Source organism: Leucoraja erinacea, chromosome 36 (genome assembly GCF_028641065.1).
Source record: "Leucoraja erinacea ecotype New England chromosome 36, Leri_hhj_1, whole genome shotgun sequence".
NCBI classification, from domain to species: domain Eukaryota; kingdom Metazoa; phylum Chordata; class Chondrichthyes; order Rajiformes; family Rajidae; genus Leucoraja; species Leucoraja erinaceus.
Window position 1 is genome coordinate 5,931,486 of NC_073412.1, and position 22,067 is coordinate 5,953,552.

A 22,067-nucleotide genomic window follows, 5' to 3' on the forward strand; every position below is an offset into this window, starting at 1 on the left:
AGGGAGCAAAGAGAAAGAATACATTTTAACTTTTAAAAAAAAAAACATGATGTTTCATTAAGACTTACGACATGAAAAAGATTTAACAATCTGGATAGCTACTTCCCAGTTAAAACTACTCAGTTTAATCATCCAACATATTTTCCCTTCGCATCTGGTTTCTGCCACTATCAGGCAATATTGTTGAAAACAGATGTTAAAACCCAAAATAGTTTTATGTTGATGGGCTTCGAGTCAAATAAGCATTCCTCTCCCCCTCCAATATTCTTCCACTTTTTCCCCCATGGTGGAATCAATTCCTTGCTGGGAATGCACACACTGTGGCTGCCCACACCCGTTAAACTTCATACTTCAAACTCCATTGTGGAGCAACTCATTTTTGAAGCTTTAATGGTTTCAATCAATAGATTTTGTTGTTTTTTTAAAGGCACGTCAAATCTGTCTCGTTGCAGCTTCAAAGGGAAACTTTAAATCTCCATTTTGTTGCTCCTCTGGCAAGGTTAGGGCACTAACCATATGCTGGGGCAATCATTTTTGCACGATGATTCAACTGGAAACCACCTGGAACATTAATAGGTAGACAAAAATGCTGGAGGAACTCAGTGGGCCTGAGTTTATTTGCCCAGACACTGTGACTCTGACCCGTCAGTCTATGCCTCTTCTGCAGTTACAACAAGGCCCAATAAAGAAGGGTGTAGCACAGAACTGCAGATGCTGGTTTATACACCAAAGATCGACACAAAATGCTGGAGGAACTCAGCGGGACAGACTCAGATTCAGATTCAGATTCAATTTTAAAAGACTACGGGTCTCGACCCGAGACTTAGACAATAGACAATAGGTGCAGGAGTAGGGCATTCGGCCCTTCGAGCCAGCGCCGCCATTCAATGTGATCATGGCTGATCTTCCACAATCAGTACCCCGTTCCTGCCTTCTCCCCAATATCCCCTGACTCCGCTATTTTTTAGAGCCCTATCTAGCTCTCTCTTGAAAGCATCCAGAGAACCCGCCTCCACCGCCCTCGGAGGCAGAGAATTCCTTCTCTCCAGAGATGCTGCCTGTCCTGCCGAGTTGCTCCAGCATATTCCCAACGAAGAAGTGTCTGAAGAAGGGTTCCGACACAAATCCTTTTTCTCCAGAGATGCTGCCTGTCCTGCCGAGTTACTCCAGCACTTTGTGCCTATCTAGGACCAAATGCAAGCTTGAGAAACAACATTTCATCGTCTATCTGAGCACATTACAGCCTTCTGTGCTCAATACTCAATTCTAAAGCTTTCAGCTAACTTATCTGTATCCATCGTCCATTAAGGACTTTATTCCCCAGAGCACAAGAGGCTGAGGGGTGATCTTCTAGAGATGTACAAGATCACAAGGGGAATTTCTTTTTCCTAGGGTAGAGGAATCAAGGACTAGAGGGCATAAGTTTAAGGTGAGGGGAAGAGATATAACAGGAAGCTGGGAGGCAACTTTTTAAACACAGACAGGGGTGGGTATAAGGAACGAGCTGCCAGAAGAGATTGTTGGGGTAGGTTTAATACACTTGGACAGTATAGTTTACAGCATTTAGTTTAGTGATACAGCACAGAAACAGGCTCTTCGGCCCAACGTCCACACTGGCCATCAATCACCCATTCATATTAATTCTATGCTGACCCACTTTTTCACCCACTCCCTACACACTGAGGCCAATTAACCCATAACCCACACATCGTTAGGGTGTGGGAGGAACTGGAGGTGGCGGAGGAAACCCATGCAGTCACAAGGAGAACGTGCAAACTCCATACAGACAGCAAGTGAGGACAGGATTGAACCCGGGTCACTGGTGCTGTGGGCCAGCAGCTCTACCAGATGCGTCAAAGTGCCTCCCCACATTTCTTTATACAATTGTCAATTCAATCTGAAGAAGGGTTTCGGCCTGAAACGTTGCCTATCTCCTTCGCTCCATAGATGCTGCCGCACCCGCTGAGTTTCTCCAGCATTTTTGTGCACCTTCAGTCTGTACCATATAGCTCCACAGTCCCCAATCATTGTCGAAACAGAACCATTCATTCAAGTGACTACCCAATTAAGAAAAAAAACAAATTAAGTAGCAACACACAGAATCGACAAAAACAGCCAAGATAAGCTCAAAGTGCTTTTTGATGCACGCATCTGCCTGATCTGCTCACCTGTCAAGTCGGCTAACTAAGTCACGCACTGTGTTAATGAGGTTTTCACTACTTTGTGGGTTGGACAGAATAATGCCGTGTAATTTCCTCATGTAGGAATCAATGGTATCCAAGGTGGGCGTCTCCCCAGAACCTGCAACGTTAGAAAAAGATTCTAAATACAGAATTAAAAGCACGGTTAAAAACATGCCATCCGGTGCGCTTCACAATGGTCTTGGCATTCCTCCAGAGAGCATCAGTTCCAGACGGAATACCTCCTTAACCTTAACCTTAACCATGCCTGGTTCCCGAGTTTCACAGATTTCATACACATGGCTTCCTCATGGGAACAGGGGATGGTCAACTGTGAGGCACTTTAAGGTTCATATTAAGTGGTGACTACAGTATACGAGTTCCCCAAGAATCTGCATCAACACCTGTGCTAGGAACACTTGGAAAAGTAACTCACATTCACCACATCCTGTTAGATTAGGAATGACATATAGCTTTTCAGGAAGAAAATCATCGGGTGCCTTTCAGAGATTTGCAAAGTAGATTTTTTTAATGCGCATTAATGAGGAAAATAACCTACACAGATGTCAATTTTCAGCACCGAAGTGGCCTGAAATATCTTTGCTTTGGAATCATATCCCTACCATCCATTTTACCATTACTTCAAGTTCCAAGGAGTAAATATCACCAGGAACCTATCCTGGACCACCCATTTTGTAGCAATGGCCAGGAATGCCCGCCGATGCATCTCCTTCCGTAGGCAGTTTAGGAAGTTCGGCATGCCCCCATAACTCTCACCCCATCTACTGATGCGCCACAGTAAGCATTTTTCGGGGTGCATCACAGCAAGGTTTGGGAACAGCTCCACCCAAGACGCAGCCCAGACCATCACGTAAACCAACCTCCCTTCCATTGACACCATCAACACTTCACGCTGCCTTGCGTCGCTGCCAGCAGCATAAACAAGGACCAGTCACACCCCAGACACTCCCTCTTCTCCCCCCCCTCGCATCAGGCCAGACGTACAGAAGTGTGAAAATGCATACCTCCAGATTCAGGGACTGCTTCTTCCCAGCTGCTGTCAAGTAACTGAACCACCCTGTCACCAACCAGAGCACGGTCCTGGCCTTCCATCTACCTTATTGGAGACCCTCAGACTATCTTTAATCGGACTTTACCTTGCACTAAACATTATTCCCTTTACCCTGAATACCGTGAACAGTTTGATTGTAATCATGTACAATCTTGATGGCCACAACAGCATAAAAAGCTTTTCACTATACCTCGCTCAGTACTCGTGCAAAAAATATAAACTAAACTGGCCTCGTTTACAAATCTGCTGTTAAATTACGAACAAGATCTGAGCTAATGTCCACAGGCAGACTAAATTGCAGCACACCATTTATTTGAACTATGGGATGGAAATTAGTCCTCAGCTGTATGAGCTAATTGCACAATAGTGACTGCACACTGAACTCTGCTTCTGATCCTCCATTCCATTATCTCGAGTGAAACAACATTTTGCAAACACACAACAGTGTGCTTTGCACATAATGGTCTTCCCTGCCAGCCTTTTGTTGCCACCTTTATTTATGAACAATACCATCTATAGGGTGTCATTAGAGCCCATTATTGAAAGCTCAGAGCTGGTGAAAAGGCATTGTAGAATCTTGGCAACATTCCCTCTTCGTACATATATCCCTTTCCCATTAGAATAATCAACTCTACTTATTCCTGACCAAAATCAGAACTTCATTGTCAATGTAATATAGCCAAACCTCGATAGAATCTTTGAAGACACTTGTTCACTGAAAGGAATCAATGAGTAAACACCAACATTACTTTATTGATTCTCATTTAGCAAAGGGACATAAAAGCCACAAAACGACACAAAGTTCTGGAGTGACCCAGCAGGTCAGGCGGCATCATAGGTCATGCTTATTTATGTGTATATATATGGTCTAAGCTATGTAGACACACTGGGCTGTTCTGTATTTATGCTTACAATACTCTGTTGTGCAGCAGCAAGCAAGAATTTCATTGTCCTATCTGGGACACAGGACAGTAAACTCTCTTGACTTGACTTGGGGTCGGCACCCTTCTTCAGACAGATTGTAGACCAAGCCGAGTTTCGTCTGCGTTTTGTGCAAACCAGCATCTGCAGTTCCTTGTTTTTACATGAACGCCTCTGTTTCTGACCTAGCTTCAAAAATAGAGATTGAAACTGGAGACTTTACCTGTATTGGTCGGACCGCAACTAACCTGCAGATTAGATTTCAGATATCACTAAAAATGTGATGGCCATCTTCAGCCCAACATGCAAATGCTGGTTTATACCAAAGATAGTCTCAAAATTGCTGGAGTTTCTCAGCGGGTCAGGCAGCATCCCTGGAGAAAAGGGATAGGTGATGTTTCAGGTCAGGACCCATCTTCAGATTTAAAGTGGGGGTGGGGGGGAGATCACGAGGTGAGAAATTACCTGTCAGATTAGATTATTCTTTTTCTTTTCCGAATAGTCTTTTTCCACCTCCAGTTCCCCCTCCACCCCTACTGAAAAAGGGTACCAGCACAAAGTGTCACCTATTCTTTTTCTCCAGACATGCTGCCTGACCCGCTGAATTACTCCAGCACTTTGTGTCTATCTTTGTCCCAACTCCCAGTCTGAGTATATAAACCGTGCATGCAACAGACCATGTTTATTTTGCATGAATAAACCCGAGTTGCGGGGTTGAAGAGCTCCTGGAGCGGGGCCTCACAGCACCGCCCCGCGCGGCTTGGAATGGCCGCGGGACTCTGCGAGCGCACGCTGGGGGCTCCAACACCAAGACCCGGTGTGCGACCTTGCATCACCCGGCGTGGCTTTAATGGCCGCGGGACAATCGCCATCGCCAGCCGGGGGCTTTGACTTTGACTCTGACATCGGGGGGGGGGGGGGGGGAGGGTGCAGTGGAGAGATAAGTTTTTTAGGCCTTCCATCACAGCAATGTGATGGATGTTTATGTAAATTATGTTGTGTCTTGGGTCTATTTGTTTGTAATGTATGGCTGCAGAAACGTCATTTCGTTTGGACCTCAAGGGGTCCAAATGACAAATAAATTGAATCTTGAATCAAAGGTGCACTACACTTTCCCAATAGTAATCAGGACGCCCTTCGTGCCCGGCTATTGTTGGTACGTTGGATAATCTAACTTGGAAATGCTTTCACCTTTCCACCTCACAAAGTCTGTGCCCTGAATTGACAAAGGTTTAATTACCTGGCAAGGGTACAGTGGCAAAGCTGGACGTCAGTGCCTGCCGCAAGGTGTCCAGGTGCTGCTGAAGGAGCACATTCCTGTTGCGTTCCTGCATCACATCGATCTCCAGCTTCTCCACCGCCGTCTTCATGCTCTCCACGTGTTTCTGCAAAGCCGCGTTTCGCTCTTCATATTCTATATTGGATTTCCGTAGCTGACGGAGCTCCCGCTCCCGAGCTGCACGTGAAAAAAATAAAATGATTACATTTTAGATTTGGTTAGTGGTGAGGAGACGTAGTATTTTTTAAAAAAAAACTCAAAGTATAGAAACTTAAGATAGAAAAAGTAATTGTACCGAGATGAATAAACCCGATTGGCATAGGAGAGCAGTGGAACATGCATTCTAGATTACACATATAAACTAATAGCATTCTAGGTTTATATCTCAATATTAGTAATATAAAATAGCAACGTTTTAACGGCAGACCTCTACAATTAGAATTACAGAGTGCTGTGTGTAGTCAGTCAGAAAGATGGAGGCTTCAGGGGGAATAAAGTAGAAGTGTGTAGGAAGGAACTGCAGATGCTGGTTAAACCGAAGATAGACACAAAATGCTGGAGTAACTCAGCGGGACAGGCAGCATCTCTGGAGAGAAGGAATGGGTGATGTTTCGCCTAGAGACCCTTCCTCATATAAAGCAGAAGAATGCTAAATGACCCATGACGCTTGCTCCACCATTTCATAAAACCTTGCCCGATTCATCCTTGGACTAGTTTCCTGCCTGATCCTCGTAAATCCCAAATCTCACACAGTTGATCTCAGACCCAAATATACTCAACAACTCAACATTCATGTAATTTTGCTCATCCCAACAATCTAGGGGGGGGGGGGGGAAATGCCTTCGAGAGATTCTTGGATTATTATTTATTATTATTAGTAGTATTATAATTATGAATGCACATCCTTTTTAATGAGGAAATATAAATAAGAGCAAACCTGAAATAAGTTTATTCTGTTTAGTATTCATAGAAACATAGAAATTAGGTGCAGGAGTAGAGGCCATTCGGCCCTTCGAGCCTGCACCGCCATTCAATATGATCATGGCTGATCATCTAACTCAGTATCCCGTACCTGCCTTCTCTCCATACCCTCTGATCCCCTTAGCCACAAGGGCCACATCTAACTCCCTCTTAAATATAGCCAATGAACTGGCCTCAACTACCCTCTGTGGCAGAGAGTTCCAGAGATTCACCACTCTTCAGGTTATGGGATGAGTGTGAACTGTTTCTATACACTTTGTACTTAATCTAGGATTGTGCTATGCATTGTGATAATATACTGAACTGTATGCAAAAACAACATTTCACTGCGCTGAGGTACATGTGATAATAAAGAACCATTGAAATTATTTTAAAATGTTTACAATTGTGGAAGATTGAACAGGGTAGACAGAAGTCAATTGTTTCCAGTTATTACTACAGGAACAAAAGGCTTGGTACAAATTTGAATCGGAACCATTTAGAACTGAAAGGCATGAGAAAATTCCCCACATTAAGAATAATGAAGCTGTGGAATCCCGGGTCAGTTAGTGGTATTTTAGAGCAAAGGCAGTTGAAAGGATATGTGAACAGAATGGTCAAATGTGACAAGAGCTTAGCTGAAATGGTCTGTTTGGACCAAAAACATGGTTTCTATGTGTATCTTTGCTTTTGTTCCCCCTCTCCCCCCCACCTCTTCCCCCCAAAGTTGAAAGGATTAGAATGTCGAAAAGTAGAGCTCAGGAAAAGGTCCTTTGGCCCAAACTGTCCATGCTAAATATGGTGCCACGTTAAACTCATTTCCTCTTCCTGCTCATTATTCATATCTCTCCCCCCCCACTCACATTGTCTGCATGTCCACATGCCTATTAAAAGCTTCTTAATTGCCACTATCAAATCTGTCTACACTGCCACCCTGGGCAGGATTCCAGGCATGAGCCATTCCGTGTAAAAGAAAATTGCTTCACTCATCTCCTTTCAACTTTGCCCCTCTCACCTTCCACCCCTGCAACGGGCTGTTCCAGCTGCTACGGTCAGGCAAACGCCTCCGTTGCCATGCAGTGAGAACGGAGAGGTTGAGAAGGAGTTTCTTCCCAGAGGCAATTCGGACTGTAAACGCCTATCTCACCAGGGACTAACTCTACAGAACGTTTTTCCTTCCATTATTTATTATGTAAAAGAATATGTGTGTTATGATTGTGTTTATAATTTGTTTGGTTGTTTTGTTGTTTGTCTTTTGCACAAAAGTCCGCGAGCATCGCCACTTTCATTTCACTGCACATCTCGTATGTGTATGTGACAAATAAACTTGACTTGACTTGACCTTAAAGCTATGCCCTCTACTCTCCAACAAAAGGTTCTACCCGCCTACTTTATCTATGCCTCTCATGGTTCCATCAGGTCTCCTATCAAACTCTGGCCTTCCAGAGAAAACAAATCAAGTTTGTCCATGTCTTCATAGATCACACCCCCCCTAATCCAGGCGCCATTCTGGCCCACCCGTCTAGAATATTTATATTGGTTCTTCCTACCTTTACTGTGGTCCAAAAATTCTTCAGAGAAAATAGGAATATCCAACACGGATTGATCCTTCAGGCCAACACCTTGCTTCTGTAACATAAAATGTGCCCAATATATTTATAAATATATGTCTATATATATATATTAGTTTGTGGTGCAATATTGCGTTGGGGAACGGGTTGGTTTGGGGAACCAAGCCTCCCGTGTGATAGGGACCCAATGGTTCTCACTTGGTCTACTGTATGTGTTTGAAACCAGAGTACCCAGCGAAAACCTCACAGGTCACGGGGAGAACGTACAAAATCCGTACATACAGCACCCATAGTCGGGATCGAACCCGGGTCTCCAGTGCTGCAAGCGTTGCAAGGCAGCAATTCTATCGCTGAGCCACCGTGCTGCCCTGAATTCTTAGATATACTTGGGTTCCGAGTGTGGAGTTTGCACGTTTTCAGTGTGTATTTTGCTCTGGTCTCCTGCTATGTCCCACAGCTGTGCAGTTTGATATCAATTGGCCACTGTAAATGACCTCTAATTATATTTAGGTGTGGGGTAGCCTCCAGGGGGAATTGATGAGAATGAGTGGAGAATAAACATAGGTTTATTGTCAGATTAGCGTAAATGAATGGGTGAAGGTCAGAGCAAACATCCATGTTGGTTCTCGCTATGACTCCATGTCTTCAAGTACGTTGCTGGGAATTCAAAATTATCAATTACCTTTGCGCCCCCATGAGCTCTTCAGTGTCGGACGTCATGTGCTGTTGAGCAACAGGTATCCATGTGCTGTTTAGGGTTAGTCCCCTTTTCCTTTAACTGCATCTCTCAATCAAGATGCATTTCACTTTTATGCTTCACAAAACACTTCACAGACAAAGGCACAACATCATGATTTTTTTTTAATTAATTGGAGTCCGTGCCAACCTGCAATTCCTGTACACTGGCACCATCCTATACAGTGGGGACAACTTACATTCTTTACCAAAGCCAATTAACCTACAAACCTGCACGTCTTTGGAGCGTGGGAGGAAATTGGAAGACCCTGGAAATACGTACAAACTCCATACAGACAGCACCTGTAGTCAAGATCGAACTCGGGTCTCTGGCGCTGTAAAGCAGCGTGCTGCTAAATTTACACGGTAATGAAATAATTTACACGATAATTAAAATTACAAATCATCATGTACTTTCACTGACCCTATTTGAAGCAACATTAGAAATTACATGATCATAATGTCATGCCTATTAATTATTACTTCATTGATAAGGATGGCCTTAATGTCAGTAGAAAACCATTGGAGTCTTGCAGGTCAAAGCTACAGATAGTCGAGTCTGTGATTATCTGGATAGACATTTTAGTCTCTTAACTCTCACAAGTTCCACTGCTTATTTCGATAACATAGATTCCAGTTAATGGCAGCAGGCAATGAGCTGGAGTCTGGAAAATCATTCCCATATACAATTATAATGCCCAGAAAGCAATTTCTTTGCTTATTTTCTCATGAATAGCACATTCCCCTGTGGAGATGGTGCCATTGCCAAGGTTGCGAAATCTAATCTCTCAATGCATTGGGTTTTCCTTGAAGCACTATTTGTATCATTCTAAGAAATGCAGAGCCCATGTCTGATCCACCATACAAACAATTACTTCCAAGTTGAGAGAAATTTAGCGGAATATCATTTGTCAGCTATTTGGTCAGGTTATCATTTGTCAAAATTGCAACGTTTTATTGAAATTCATTTTACAATATAGCCACATTTCCCTGCTTTTTGATGATGTTAACCTTGCATCTGCCACTTTCCTTATGATACTTTGTTCATCAAAGACTGACCAGAGGAGGCTAAAATATCTGCTGCAACACGAGCCTGAAACATATCACACTCAACCCTACTACCAAATAGGATTTCACCATGGCACTAGTCAATGAGCAAGGAACTGCAGGTGCTGGCTTACAAAAAAAGACAGTAAGTGCTGGAGTAAGTCAGCAGGTTGGACAGCATCGCTGGAGAACATGGATAGGCGACATTTCGGGTTGGGACCCTTCTTCAGACTAATCTGCTATGAGAACGTGCAAACTCCACATTGATAGTACTGCTGATCGGATGACATCGGATGGAAGCTGCATACCAAATCTCGTTGTGCTTATGTGCAATGACAATAAAATATATGATTATTATTATTATTATCATCAGATAACATTTGTAAGCTATTTGTGCCTCACAGGTCCAGTTCTGATCTCCATTGCTGTCAATGTGGAGTTTGCATGTTCTCAAAGTTAGTGTGGACCAGGCTAAAGAAGGGTCCCAACATGAAACATCACCTATCCATGTCCTCCAGAAATGCTATCTGAACCAAGTAACTCCAATAATGTCTTTCTTTGAAAAACAGCATCTGCAGTTCCTTGTGTTTAGCTCCGAGTACTCCAGCTTCCTTCCACATCCCAATATTGTACATGTAGTTGAATTCTCTATTGTAAATTGCCCCTGGCATGGAGGTGAGAATGAGAATCTGTGGAGGAGCTGAGACGGTGGGGTGAATAAAATGGATTATGGTAGGATTAGGGAAAAAATGTGTGGTTGTTTGTCAGCATGGACTAAGTGGGTTGAATGGCTGTTTTGGTGCAGCATCTTTCAAAAAGTCTTTGGGAAAGATCCTACAAATGTATATATTAATGATTTATACGAGGGGATTGAAGCCTTTGTGGGAAAGTTTGCGGATGATATCAAAATAGGCGGAGGGGCAGGTAGCACAGAGAAAGCAGGGACTCTGCAGAAGGACTTGGACAGGTTGGGAGATTGGGCAGAGAAGTGGCAGATGGAATAGAGTGTAGCACAGTGTGGAGTCGTGCATTTTGGCAGGAAGAATAAAGGCGTGTAGACGATTTTCTAAATGGGAATCCAGAAATCAGAGGTGCAAAGGAACTTGGGAGTGCTGGTGCAGGATTGCCAAAAGGTTAATTTGCAAGTCGAATCAGTCGTAAAGAAAGCAAACTCAATGCTAGCATTTAATTCAAGAGGGCTTGTATACAAAAACAGGGATGTAATGTTGAAGCTCTATGAGGTGCTGGTAATGCATTTCGTTGTCACTGTATGACAATGACAATTAAAAATTAAATTGAATCTGAAAGGTCACATGTGAGCAATTTTGGGCACCATTTCTGAGGAAGGATGTGCAGGCTCTGGAGAGGGTCCAGAGGAGGTTTCCAAGAATGATCCCAGGAATGGGTCGGTTAACCTATGATGAGCGCTTATTGCCACTGGGCCCGTACTGGCTGGAGTTCAGAAGAATGAGGGGGAACCTCATTGAAACGTACAGAACAGTGAAAGGCTTGGATAGAGTGGATGTGGAGAGGATGTTTCCACTGGTGGGAAGTCTAGAGCTCTAGACTCTAGAGGTCATAGCCTCAGAATTAGAGAACGTTCTTTTAGGAAGGAAATTAGGTGAAATTTCTTTAGTCAGAGGGCGGTGAATCTGTGGAATCCTTTGCCACAGAAGGCTGTGGAGGCCAAGTCAGTGGATATTTTTAAGGCAGAGATAGATTTTTGATCAGTTCAGGTATCAGAGGTTATGGGGAGAAGGCAGGAGAATGGGGTTAGGAGGGAGAGGTAGATCAGCCATGATTGAATGACTGAGTAGACTATTCCTTCTGACCTTATGAAACCCATTGATCCTCGAGATGTAACCCGTCCTTTTTTTTTCTAACCTGATGGAAATTTCCTATAAACCATTGCGCAAAATTGAGAGAACACCTTTTCTGAAGAGAGACATCTTTCTGAATACAACAATTTCGAAAACCAATTCAAATTAAGTGATGGGTTAAGTTTTCACATTAAAACGTAACCCATGATAAAGCCTGCCCTCCACATCTACCACCCTGGTGAGATACTGGATGACTGAAGACCCTCCAGTCTGTACTTTCAGTAGGAGGCAGCTAAATCATTTGCTTTCCCGACCATTTGCTGATGTCCTTCAGATGGACTCTGGCTTATTGCTTCCTGTCTTCAATCACGCAAACTTATCTTTATTAGAGATTTTTATTAAATACTAGACCAAGTGCAGACCCGTTGGGTCTGCTCCCCCAATGGTGTGATCCCCCAACCGAATATTCCACCATGCACCCGTCTCCTCCAATGGAACTGAAGCCGTTCTCAAAAGTAAGATTCCAGCACTGCCCTGCCTCTTTAAAAAAAATCCCTGCCTGCTGCAGCAGTGAAAAGTTCAGTGTTCCTGTCTTGCAACATTGTTTTGAAGTGTGTTGGAAGCTGAGGAAGGAGCAGCCGTCAACGAATCAAAAGGCAGGAAGGGATCCGTACTGCAGGCGGACGGATTTGAGTTTTATATATATATATAGATAGATAGATATTGTTCCTCAGCTTCGGTACTGAAAAATATTAGAGGACGTTCTTTTAGGAAGGAAATGAGGTGAATTTCTTTAGTCAGATGGTGGTGAATCTGTGGAAAATATAAGAAGTGTCTTACCTCTGTAACAGGAATGTTATTGGCTCGAGATCCTTCATCTAAAGGACAGGGGAGATATAAAAAATAACATTCCACGTGTTAATACTTGGAGAAGTCAATCCATTTATAATGTCAGATTCTAACCTCCAATCGCGGATCCAATCGGATCAAGTTAAAGAACAACATGAACACAATGTTTTCTTTGGGCTAGTTTTATCCTTCTCTGCTGAATATGTACGTTAATCGGCCAAATTCAATCTTTTATATTCTGGCCATCCGAGGGAGTTGTGTCTGCACTTGGCTACAAACGTTTAGCGTTATAAAATGCCTCATGCAGACATTTAAAAAGGAACACACCAAAGATAAAAATGGTGAAAAAGGTACACATTTCAGACTTTGAGAGCTAATTCAAGCTGTAATGAAACAGCTGACACAGCGTCAGTCAAAACAAGCTTCAATTATTACCTTGGCTAAGCCCTTTTGTCCGTCGTTTATCATCTGCTTTCTGGCTGAATCTTTTGTAAGCCTCAGTCTGTTGGTACTGCTCCAGTTCCTTCATGTAACGCTCTTTGTCTTTCTCTGCCTCATCTAAATAATGCTGGACAGACAGACAGAAAAGAATGATCAGGGACGGGGTGCATTAAGAATTTATACGGGGATAATGCCAAGCAAAGAACACAAACTGATCAGTTATTCACCCAGACATCAGCGGCGGGGCATGGCACAGACAGACAAATTGTGTAGTCACAGGGGTAGACTGTGATTAAAAACCTCAGTTCATAGCCACTTGTAACGATCTCTGCCTGGTCGTTTTGTGATTTTTTAAACTAACAATACCTGACTGCAGATAGCATGTCCTTGCTGACCCAAGTAAACATATGATTCCAGCAAAGAATTGTAATGAACCAAATCAATTCCCCAGTCAGCTGTATGACTGCAGGCTGCTCTAATGCTAAATGCATGCAGACAGAGCTTGTGTGATAACACGTTAGCTGTTAAGAGATCAATGCTTTCCATACAAAATCTCATATTTAATTCAAACCACATAGAACCACTTTTCTTTCAATTCCCAACCTTAAAATGTTTCAAAACCTCAGTCTAAGATGATGGTTGTGTTCTTATTTATTTTGTATCTTAGTCTTTACATTGACCCCAATTACGGAACCTTGGTCTTTACTTTGTCCATAAAACATTAGGTGTCGATGGTAGAGGAAACCATTCCAGATTCATTCAAATGCAACTGAATGCAACTAAATTAGGCGGCACAGTGATGCAGCTGGTAAAGACCCATGTTCAATCCTGCCCTCGGGTGCTGTCTGTGTGGAGTTTACATGTTCTCGCCGACACTACGAGAGTTTCTCTGGGTGCTCGGGTCTCCTCCCACATTCCAAAGGCGTGCGGGCTTATAGGTTGTTTGGCCCTGGGTTTAATTTGCTCCTAGTGTGTAGAGAATGTGGCATAACCGAATTAGTGTGAACAGGTGATCGATGGGCAGTATGGGACTCTTTCCATGCTGTATCTCCACACTAACAATCTAAACTTAAACAAGCCAATTTTATCAACAGGAGAAATCATGCCTAGACACTTGTAGGCATACAAATCTGTTGCTGCAACAAATCACATCTTCATGCTCACCATCCCATACATTAATGCATGCTCTGTTGATCATGTTATGGAGAAGGTCTTCTATTGTAAGTAATCACTCAGATTGACATCCATGTGGTCAACAAATACTTTGAAGGCAGAAATCGACAAATTATTGATTCGAATGGGTGTCAAGAGTTTTGGGGAGAAGGCAGGAAAGTGGGATTAGGATGCAGAGTTCAAGCATGATTGAATGGCAGAGCAGACTCGGATGGGCCGAATAACTTAATTCTACTCCTATAACGTGTGACCTTGTCAACAGCAGTGGAATGTCAGATACGTTCCACTTGGTTTCCAACCCAACATTTCAATACCTGTTTATTGTCCGCAGGCAGTTTACTCCATTCATTCCCCAACATCCTCGTGATTTCGGAGAACGGCACATCGGGCCGCTGGGATCGAAGCTGCTCCCGGCGCTGGTTGAGGAACCTCACATACCCAGTGAGCGGGGCTTTGGGAGCATTGCTGTCCTTGGTGGCTTTTTTCCTTTTCCTTCCCTTGGGCCAGGCTGCCTTCTTGACAGATTTCTGCGCAATAAAAGTCAAAGAAAAATAGAAACTAGGAACTGCAGGTGCAGGACACAAAGTGCTGGAGTAATGCAGCGGGTCAGGCAGCATCTTTGGAGAACATAGAGAGAGTGACAGGTTACACAAAAATCTGGAGAAACCTCAGCGGGTGCAGCAGCAACTTTGGAGAAACGAAGGAAATAGGCAACGTTTCGGGCATGGCAAACCCTTCTGTGCACCACGTTTCGGCCCGAACACACACTATCAACCTTCGCAAGCCAGATGCTGCTGCACCCGCTGAGTTTCTCCAGCTTTTTTGTCAACCTTCGATTCTCCAGCATCTGCCAGTTCCTTCTTTAACATAGAGAAGTGACATTTGCTGGTCGGGATCCAAGGTTCAGAGAAAAGCTGAAGGAAGGGGTTTTTTTTATAAGAGCAAAGAAACTAGAGTGGCTTTATGCCGTTTCCATACATGGCACGGATTCCAGTTTCTGTGCGTTTCACACACACACACATTTCACTCGAAGACTCCCAAGCCACAAGCAAAAGCGTTGCTAATTCCTTCACTGCATAGATGCTGATGCACCCGCTCAGCCAGAAGAATAACACCCAACTTTAGTATTGGCTTCAGCAAAACACTAAGTGCTTTTCAGCGGTTAGGCGTTCAGAAGGAAATGGACAAACGATGTTCAGGTTGGGATTCTTCTTCTGACCAATTTAATATTGCCTTGCCCAGCTTCCATTCGAATCAGTAGCTTAACTTATTGCATATCATGTCTACAATTACTTTTTTCAAGAAAGCACAGGATGTGGATGTGTTATGAAATTAACATTAAAGCCCATAACCAACGACCTTTGAGGATTAAAAGTACCCGATGTCTTGGCCTCCTCTGCCCTCTGTGCCAATGAAATCCGCAGATTCACCACCCTCTGGCTAGAGAGAGTTGGCGATGAGCTCCTTCGAGCACCATAATCCTTCCGGTGAAAGTGCTCCCTCAATGTTGTTAGGTAGGAAAATCCAAAATTTAGATCCTGCAAGGAAGGATCGCTGACATATTTCGATGTCACATGGTGTTTAATCCGAGGGAAGTCTGCGACTGATTTACACTTGCCTGCTACTCGTAACCATCTTGGCGATAGGTACACAAAAATGCTGGAGAAACTCAGCGGGTGCAGCAGCATCTATGGAGCGAAGGAAATAGGTAACGTTTCGTCCCGAAACGTTACCCATTTCCTTCGCTCCATAGATGCTGCTGCACTCGCTGAGTTCCTCAAGCATTTTTGTGTACCTTCGATTTTCCACCATCTGCAGTTCCTTCTTGAACACTTGGTGATAGGTAGTGTTGGAGTAAGTGCAGCTCATTATGCAGTTAATGCACGTTGCAGCCACAGTGCACTGGTGATGCGGATCATGCGTGGGCTACCAGTCAGTGGGAACAGAGGATAATTGCCACTGCTGTGCATGAACCACAGCAATCTTGTATGCAAAGGCAATCGGATTAAATACTTTCCATCTTTGCAGCCACTAAGTTCTATTCGAACATACAGTACAGCACAAGAACAGGCCTTTCGGCCCACAATGTCTGTGCTGAACACGATGCCAAGGCCAACACTTATCTGCCTGCACATAAACCATGCCCCTTCATTCACTGCCGATCCAAAAATCACTTAAACGCCACGATCATATTTGACTCCCCCACCACTCGTGGCTGCGTGTTCCAGGCACCCAACACCTTGTGTGTGTAAAAAAAAAACAACCTTGCCTCGCATGGCTCCATTAAACTTTGCCCCCCCCTCACCTTAAAGCTATTCCTCTCGTATTTGACACTTCCATCTACGGAAAAAAAGTTTGATTGTCTACCCTATCAATGCAAGACCCAGAGCAGTTTTAGCACAAATTGCCAAAGGTAATTTTCATGTATACACAAGCACACAGTGAAGATAGTGCCCCATAAAATAAAATGGCAAACAACAGATTGTCTCAAATTCATCGTCTTTCCTGATTTTCTTACCGACAACTGGAATTGTTCGATGCAACCCATCTTTCAAGACCTGTGTTAGTAAACTCTTCATTTAGAGAGTTGTCTGTATCTGGAATGAGCTGCCAGGAGGCTATTGAAGATAGAACATGAAGTACAATACGGGAATAGGCCCTTCAGCCCATGAAGCCTGTGCCAAACAGGCTGAGTAAATGAATCTCATCTGCCTGCAAATAATCCATACCCTCTATATCCTCATACCAATCTGAAAGCCTCTTAAATAATACTATCGATTCTGCCTCCACCACCACCCTTGGCAACACATTCAAAGCACACACCACCCCTATGTGTAAAAAAATGCCTGCACCAAAACCTCCTTTAAACATTGAAGTGGATAAAATTATGACTTTTAAAAGAGATTTGGGCAGATATATTGATAGGAAGGATTTAGAGCAGTGATTCCTAACATTTTGGGGGATTTAGTGGGCCACAGGTTCAATGAAGGGGGCACAGATCTACCACCCTGTTGCCTCCTAAATGTTAGTTCTAATAAATTTAAATCTATGTAGTTGAAATATTTTTGATGTTTGTGGAATAGAATAAAAGAGACTATATCTGCAATTAACAGATACTGATATTTTATGGAAGGTATTATAATATTGAAGTACTTTTTTTCCGCTAATAATGTCAGGGGGGGGGCACAGAAAAATTAAAAGATCCCAAGGGGGCCATGAGCTAAAAAAGGTTGGGAAGCACTGGTTTAGAGGACTGTGGCTCAAATGAAGGCAAATGGGACTAGCCCAGTATGCCAACTTGGTCAGCATGAAGGGCCTGCTCCTATGATGCATTGTTCTATGACTCTCAGAGGGGATTAGACTCAGCTTTGGAATGCGCATTAGTCATTTGGTTGGCATTTGCACTGGTTTATAGGAGTTAACGAATAGATCAGCACATGTGAAGATGACTATCGTGCAAAGAGGACCTTCAAACATCAAAAAGTACATCTTAATGATCTGATGGATGGTGAGTTTATTACAAAGGTGTGTGCATCTATAAACCAAAACCGCAGCCACAATCTAACAGGTCTTTCAGATGTTTAGCAGAATGACCCCACAGGGAACAAGTTTCTGGGCATTTATAAAGTCCGAACTTGTGAGTGATTTACTTTTGCACCTGTCTCGGTGTTTGCATTTGAACTTTTCCAAGAGTTACTCTAACCACCAAGCTGGTTATCATGTTACGTATAATAATGTTGGCAGGCAGCAAATATATTACTGAGTCTCTGGACATAAAAGAGTGATAACCAGGATGAAAACCATGAGGTCATCCTTGTGATTTAAAAAACAAAGGCATACACTGTGCTGAATGACAAAAGGATTACAGTGCACAATATTCAAAATGTTCAATACTGCTCTTTCCTGTAGGGACTGTTTTTTGATGTGAATGTTGTGCTCATCGATTTAAAAGACATCAGAACTGGGGAACAGAACAATAATCATTTCAGTCACACAGAGTAAACATCAAGTACAAGTGGGAAAGAGGAATTAAACACTGTAATGTCTCAGCTCCAATCTGACTGCACCAATGTGTCATATTTCCCCATAACCTATTGGCACTTGAAGGGATTTTAATTAAGTGCCAAACAAAACAATTTTGTGCTGCAAGCTTGACTGAGACTCTCAGAAGTCATTTTCACATGGAACCTTTACAGCCTTGAGGCTAAGACTTTCATCCCACCAATCTGGGTTGGATTTCAAAATAGGAGCCAGTTTCCAGCTCGATCTATTTTACAGTTCCCAAATAACCCCTATGTCAATAGTTGACTCAATGTCTCCATTCAGCTGAGTCAGTGCCAGCACACATACCAAAATTAAGATGCCAGCTTGCCTGTGAACCTGTGGTGAATTGCAATTGAAAAGGTGCATAATTAGGTTCTCATCATTTACGATATGTAACTTGGGAGTCGGCATCTTAGTCGGACTGGGAGTCCAACAAGACTGAAATAGCTCAACTAAACTGGAGTGCATTTGCAGCACCATAACTGCCTTGTGATTGCGTGTCTGAAGAACGCGTCCAAAGACAGGCAGCTCAATTTGTTACTAAGACCTATGAGAGAGAGAAGCGAGTGTCACCAAACTTCTGAATTCTCTGGGGTGGAACCCTCTCCAAGACAGACGTGAAGCTCACCGTTTGACCTGTTTTTATAAAATGTTAAATGGTCAGCTCGACATAGACTACAAGACCTACACCAAACCCAAACCAATTAGGAGCAGACGAGGGCATTCGACCCAATTTGTGATCCCAGCTACAAAGACAGATGTGTACGGCAATTCGTTCTTCCCCCGCACAATTAAAGCATGGAATAATCTCCACCCAACTATAGTTACCCAACCAGATGCAACTACATTTAAAGTAGCTCTTTCTTCCCAATAACCCTCTCTGGCTTAAGCCCTCCCTTCACCACCTCCAGTTTAAATTCCATTTGGAATATTTTGGAGGACCAAGAAACCAAGAACCAAGAAGGGTTCTGACCCGAAACGTTAAGCATCGTTTTTCTCCAGAGATGCTGCCTGACCCGCTGCGTTACTCCAGCACTTTGCTATCTTCAGTAATAAACACCAGCGTCTGCAATTCTTTTCTACACACTCGTGATTGCTGGGTTTGATTGGTAATTCACCTTAACACAAAATCCTCCTGGCCAGCCTACTATTCCAATCATAATACAATCACCACAGGAGCGAATGCTGCAGCATTTTAGAAATAAGGATCTGATTAGTTTTGAATATTTTCACTTTCCCTTCAATAGGAAAAAAATGGATTTATGATAAATCTTTTCTCCGAATATTGCTTGACAGTGATGAAAATATGAACTTTCTCAATTCATCCACTGAGGATATGACGTGTCCTCAGTTTTAAAATGCACTGGTAACATTTTGTTGAGATTTAGAGTTGGAAACAGGCATTTCAGCCCACTGAGTCCATTCCAACCAACAATCACCCATAGACTAGTTCTGTCGTACACTCTCGGAATAATTTACAGAAGCCAATTAGCCTACAAACCCGCGCATCTTTGGAATGTGGGAGGAAACTGGAGTACCCTGAGAAAATCCAATCGGCCACAGGGAGAACATGCAAACTCTGTGTCATGCAAACAGCACCCGTAGTCAGGATCGAACCCGTGGTGGTGTGAGGCGGCAACTCTTCCGCTGCACCACTGTGTCAACCTGTACTCAGTCTTGAAAGGCCATTTGATTTCTAGCCTGATGAGATACCCAGTGAAAGGATGCCACACAGACAGCAATAATTTCTGCATCTACGTATTGCACAGGGAGTCTGCGCTGTAGATACCAGGTTATAACTGCAATATGGGTACTTGGGTGAGGTACAGAGGGACATACAACACCATATAAGAACCATAATTTAGATAGAGGTACAACATGGAAACATGTCCTTCAGCCCACTGAGCCACACTCACCAATTCACACTGCTATCTTGATTTCTCATCTACTCCCTTCACATTAGGAGCTATTTTATAGAGGGCAATTAACTTAAGCCTGATTGTTTTTGAGATGAGAGAGGAAACCGGAGTGCCAAGCGGTCAAATGAGCAAAACGCCACACAGAGAGTACCCGAGGTCAGGATCGAACCGGGTCTCTGGTGCTGTGAGGCAGAAGCTTTATCAGCTGCGCCTCTGTGCCGCCCTTTGTAATAATCTAAATGAGAGGTAGAATTTTGTTCCTCTTTGGGAGGCGGTGGGGGGGTCACAATTACCAGTGAGAAATCGGAATGGAACAGATAAATAAAGAAACAGCTTTGCAGCTGATGTTGTTTTCCTCCAACGCCAAGACAATGGATGACATCTCTGTTGGCCGCTGCCATGCTCTTTATCCACTCAGCTCTGATCTGCCTCCTCCGCACAAAAACTAACCATATTTTTTTAATGTTCCCACTTCATGTTCAGCTTTCGCAATTCACAGGTTCTCATGAATGGCACAAAATGTGGGACTTGAATAGTGCAAATTTAATTGGCAGAGGAGTGCGGACTTTTGTGCAAAAACAAAGCAGGACTGCTTGTTCCCGTGGATACAATGGTTTAACTGTGTGGTTTTAACAACCCAGGGATGAACACAGATGGTTTTCCCCACTCACCTCCTCCTGCTCACTTCTCTGCTCATTGGTATCTGCTGCCCGAGGGGACTCATTCTCCAGTAACTGCACCTGAGACAGATCCTCCACAAACTCTGGATTGTTCATAGACTGAGACACCCCTGAACTGTATGAGCCTTCTGCGCCTGAAAATCTGCATTCAAAAGGAAGAAAAAAAAAACATTTGTTGTTCAAAGAATGCTGATATTCTCATGTTGTTTAAGAAGGAACTGCAGATGCTGGAAAATCGAAGGCACACAAAAAAGCTGGAGAAACTCAGCGGGTGCAGCAGCATCTATGGAGCGAAGGATAAAGGCCTTTTTCCTTTGCTCCATAGATGCTGCTGCACCCGCTGAGTTTCTCCAGCTTGTTTGTGTACCACTGATATTCTCATGCCTGTTTACTGATCTGGCACAAATAACAAAAGTTCCACTGAAATTGGCTTCTCGAGCATTGATTTTTTTTTCTCCCATCATAAACTGTTCTCACCACATGAAACCGCCATGAAATCACCGTCATTAAGTATCTTTCCGGAAGTATAAGATTGCTACACTGATGTTTCTCACAGAGCACAGTGCAAGCAATTCACATCCCCACCAATTTTCCCCAGAGATAAATCCTACATACTGGCTGAGAACATTTCAGATGCCTCTTTGTCCATCTGTACAGATACACACATCTCTGTATTCAGGTTGGCTGAGGTCAATGCCTGTGGACATTTGTTACAGCAAATTCATTATGTTTTGTGTCTATGATGCTGATGGTGCATTTTTTTAAAAGAAATAATCCAGCTGGAAACAGTTTGATGTGATTACTGAATGCATTCCAGGCTGGTGATTCCCATGTTGAAACAAGTAACTGCAGATGGTGGATTAGGGTAGCTTTGTAGCGCTTGCCGGGGGTTCCAACATCAGGACCCGGAGCAGGGCCTTACATCGCCTGGCGCGGCTTTAAGTGGCCGTGGGACTTTCTAGCGCCCGTCGGGGGCTTTAACTTTGACTTCGGGAGCAGGGGAGAGACGGGACTTTGCCTTCCATCACAGTGAGGACGAGATTCACTGTTATGGATGTTTGTGTAAATTGTGTTGGTGTGTGTCTTGGTTCTTTTCTTGTATGACTGCAGAAACCAAATTTCGTTTGAACTTCATGTGAGGTTCAAATGACAAATAAACGGTATTGTGTTAAAAAAAACAAAAAAAAAACAAAAGCTACTACACAAAAGTACACAACGTGCTGGAGTAACTCAGTGGATCAGACAGCATCTGCGGAGAACACGGATAGGTGACGTTTTGGGTCAACACCCTTCCAGTCTGAAGAAAGGTCTCAACCCGAAACGTCACCTATCCCTGTTCTCCAGAGATGTTGCCTGACCTGCTGAGTGACTCCAGC

General features: G+C 43.4%; 1 protein-coding gene across 3 annotated transcripts in view; it reads right to left on the reverse strand.

Annotated features, from left to right (window-relative positions):
• Positions 1-22,067, reverse strand: part of hmg20a (high mobility group 20A) — a 65,353-nt gene that overhangs the window by 5,794 nt on the left and 37,492 nt on the right. For 2 of the 3 annotated variants that reach the window (XM_055662548.1, XM_055662551.1), the window contains 7 exons: positions 20,683-20,833; positions 14,363-14,575; positions 12,870-13,002; positions 12,426-12,463; positions 7,963-8,041; positions 5,414-5,629; positions 2,169-2,301 (listed from right to left, as the gene is read on the reverse strand). In XM_055662548.1, the coding sequence (XP_055518523.1) occupies positions 2,169-2,301; positions 5,414-5,629; positions 7,963-8,041; positions 12,426-12,463; positions 12,870-13,002; positions 14,363-14,575; positions 20,683-20,833 (963 nt within the window). Of the gene's footprint in view, positions 1-2,164; positions 2,302-5,413; positions 5,630-7,962; positions 8,042-12,425; positions 12,464-12,869; positions 13,003-14,362; positions 14,576-20,682; positions 20,834-22,067 lie in introns of those variants that run through there. The other variant, XM_055662549.1, reaches the window with a different exon arrangement.